The 3,575-nt window shown below is 38.3% G+C and overlaps 1 protein-coding gene across 4 annotated transcripts in view; it reads left to right on the top strand.

The window, feature by feature from the left end:
* Positions 1-2,513: 2,513 nt before the first annotated feature.
* The window catches only part of havcr2 (hepatitis A virus cellular receptor 2), a 3,710-nt gene continuing 2,648 nt past the window's right edge, over positions 2,514-3,575 (top strand). For 2 of the 4 annotated variants that reach the window (XR_004333996.1, XM_032528802.1), the window contains exons 1-4: positions 2,514-2,649; positions 2,813-3,151; positions 3,232-3,279; positions 3,440-3,507. Coding sequence is in view for 3 of the 4 variants with exons in the window: in XM_032528802.1 (XP_032384693.1) it covers positions 2,610-2,649; positions 2,813-3,151; positions 3,232-3,279; positions 3,440-3,507 (495 nt within the window). In the remaining variant the exon portion in view is untranslated. The remainder of the gene's footprint in view (positions 2,650-2,812; positions 3,152-3,231; positions 3,280-3,439; positions 3,508-3,575) is intronic. The other 2 variants (XM_032528804.1, XM_032528805.1) reach the window with 2 other exon arrangements.

Here is a 3,575-nt window from a genome sequence, read left to right as displayed (position 1 = left end):
ATATAGCCTATGATATTTATTTCAGATTCATTTTTCATTTACATGAATTAAGCTGTATGTACATACAACTTCAACATAAGAGGAATGTTGCGTAGTATGGATGTGAAAGCAGTTATAAATAGTGTATGTGACAATAAAATTTGTTTGGGTTAAAATCAACAAATCGTGATAATTGTGATCTCAATCTTGATCAAAATAATCCCGATTATTGTTTTGGCCATAGTTGTGCAGCCCTACCAAACAGGAAATCAACGTAAACAATACTTCTTCTGCAGAGTTTCAGCAACTGACTAGAGGTTTTATATCGGAAGCAGTGATTGATCTTACAGTCCCTGTAGGGACTTTGGCATTTATTTTCACAATATTTCAAAGAAAATAAATAGAGAGACTTGATGTAATAAGTTGTTTTATGACTTCACTAAACTACTTTTGAAATATTTCATACGGTTTAATTTGAATGGTTCAAGGAAACCCATTAAATAAGATTCATCTCTTTTTACCAAATAGTCTCTCACCACATGTCTTTTGAAAGGTTTCAGTTTTATCATGTTTGTTGTTGGTCAGGGCCAATATGACATCAGAGTCACAGCTAAAAGAAATAAGAAAGCGATGAGACAAAACACAGGACATCCTTTAGGAAGGACCGTGATCTATGGAGCACTATAGCAGTGCAGTGGTGGCTGACAGTGATAAGTGGAGGTGGTGACGGGCCTGTCAGAGGTGAGCGCAGAACAGAAAAAGGCTTGCAAAAACAATATTTTTCTTAGGCTGCTGTCCACATATACACACTGACTTCCTCTACATTAGTAATGGTCATATAACAATGACCTTTCAACACACACACACACACACAGACACACACACACAGACACACACACACACACACACACACACATATAAAATCCTCCAAGAAATGAGCTTCATTCACATCGTTTTATGCACAAACCTGGGATTAATACATATTTTTTATTAACTTGGCCTATAATGATTAGCTACCCCAACCAATTTCTACTGCCATGAAACACAAGATTTACTCTCTTAGTTATTGCAGCCCGGACCTTTTCCTTTTCTTTTCTTTTTTTTACCATTGTCACTGCCGCGGAAACACTTGCATGCATTTTCTGACATCCATCTCGGCAACTATTGTTTCAATTTCTATAGTCGTGGAATTATTTAGCTTTTTTGCTTTAGGGGCCATGCTTCTCTCTTTTCACTTCACCGCTTTCTCCATGACACACCTCTAGGCACATGTATTTCCTTATATAGAGTAGAGCCCGACCGATATACTGTATCGGCAGGCCAATATTATTGGCCGATATTAGGCATTTCCCAAACTATTGGTATCTGCATTTATAATGGTGTGTGTGTGTGTGTGTGTGTGTGTGTGTGTGTTCATTCATTCATCAGAATAATTTATAATTTATTTAAAAAATAAAAACGGTCAACCATATTAAGAGTTGACATTTGTATTTTTATACATTTATTTATCAGAACTGTAATATATTAAATAAATAAATAATGTTAAGGAAATCTTTGTTTTGTTAAGCATTTCTGGATTTAAAAAAAATATACATATTGTCCGATATATATTGGAATATCTGATTTTTAAATAACCAAATATTTGTATTGGTATCAGCCTTAAAAATCCTTTTATTGGTCAGGCTCTAATATGGAGATGGTAATATGCTGATTGCAAATAGTGGGCATGCGCCTGTAAATTAAAGAATGCTTTTGATTCACTAACATATGCACGGCGGTAAGAACAAAAGTGGCTGGTGCACATGTCATGAATCCGGCGGTAATTTTGCACAAATTAAATGAGGCTCTGTCTCTTTCAGGACCAGGAGATAGAATTTTCTTGATAACAACTCATCACAGCCAAATCACAACAACAATCTTGTCAGTACTTCCACTATTATTCCTGCTGCACCAGTTACCGCTATTACTGCTGAGGATTGGAGGATTCTTGAATGACCTATGTGCAAAATTGGGGACTTCAATCCAAAAACTGTAAGCAGTTCAAAAGAAATCAAAAGCCAAAAGTGACAAGGATTTTACTCATTGACCACCAGCTATAACCAGACAAAAGAAGCAGGCTTCTTGAGAACCGCTTATGTCAGTGTATGGCACTTACTCAACCATAATATTTCCTGTGTCTGTCATCTTCCTCTTTCCACTCTAGATAAAAAAAATGTGTGTGTGTGTGTGTGTGTGTGTGTGTGTGTGTGTGTGTGTGTGTGTGTGTGTGTGTGTGTGTGTGTGTGTGTGTGTGTGTGTGTGTGTGTGTGTGTGTGTGTGTGTGTGTGTGTGTGTGTGTGTGTGTGTGTGTGTGTGTGTGTGTGTGTGTGTGTGTGTGTGTGTGTAAAAAAAATTCACTTACAATATTTGATACAGGTGAGAGCTGATGTTTATATGTATGATGATAAACTCAGATTCATAACAGCAGGTACAATGTGAGATAAAGCAAATCACTAGAATACCAGTTCAGATGTAGACATGACTACATTGATTTCCTTCCTGATTTTCAAGAAAGGGAAGTTGAAACTAACACCATCCATTTAGAGTGTGTTATCCTCACTTAGGACATTGTTATATAATAGCCTACACATATGCGTGGTCTTTATTTTTTCCTCTTCATCCTGACCCAAGGTGAGTCCATATTCAGCGCTTTTTCTTTTATTTGTAGAGTGCCTGTGTGTGTAAGACTGGTGACGCATCTGCATGCGTGGATAACTTCGTGGGCTTCACATTTGTTCATTACAAATGCAATCTGCATTGCACATCCATATTGATCAATTGCTGTCCTCCACAGTGTCTTCCAGCACCCTCAAAGTCATTGGCTTCTTTGGGCACAATGTCACTTTGCCCTGTAGGTATGACAGCCTAACTCACGGCGTCTTGAGTGTCTGTTGGGGACGAGGGATGGTGCCCAGGTCCCAATGTTCCAGCACCATCCTCTCCTCACAGGATGGGGCTGGGCATTTCAGTCAGTCTCCCAGGTACCAGCTGCTGGGCAGGGTGACAGACGGAGATGTGTCGCTGACCATCCTGGATGCTCAGTGGAGTGATGCCGGTGTGTACGGCTGCAGGATCGAGATCCCCGGGTGGTTTAATGACAAAAAGATCAACACATATCTGGTCATTGAGGAAGGTAATGTTAATTTGTTTTTTTTTAATCTAGAATGATTATGAACTCTAAGATCCAGACTTAAGGTATTTTGTTTTTGCCAGCCCCTGTGGAACAACCTGTTACCCAGGAATGGACACCGACTGCAGGTGGTGAGCAATCATCTTTGAATAAATAAATGTTAAAAAGTGGTGAGTTTATTAGCATTGTTTGTTATACAGGAACAAAACATGATGTAGTTAATTGTGTATCATGTTAAGCATAAACTCTATTTTAAATGTGGTATTAACTGATGGTTTTAACTTCTTGCAGACATATTGAAAACATTTTTGACTAACAAAGTAGAGGTTGGTGAAATAATTGGAATCACAACAGCGGAGGTATGTGTAATGCTAATAATATAAAAAGATATACAGTGGGGCTTGAAAGTTTGGGCACCCCAGGTGAA

The sequence above is a fragment of the Etheostoma spectabile genome, chromosome 10 (genome assembly GCF_008692095.1).
Source record: "Etheostoma spectabile isolate EspeVRDwgs_2016 chromosome 10, UIUC_Espe_1.0, whole genome shotgun sequence".
NCBI lineage: Eukaryota > Metazoa > Chordata > Actinopteri > Perciformes > Percidae > Etheostoma > Etheostoma spectabile.
Note: the sequence above shows the minus strand (reverse complement) of the source record. Positions and strands in the feature narration are given on the sequence as shown.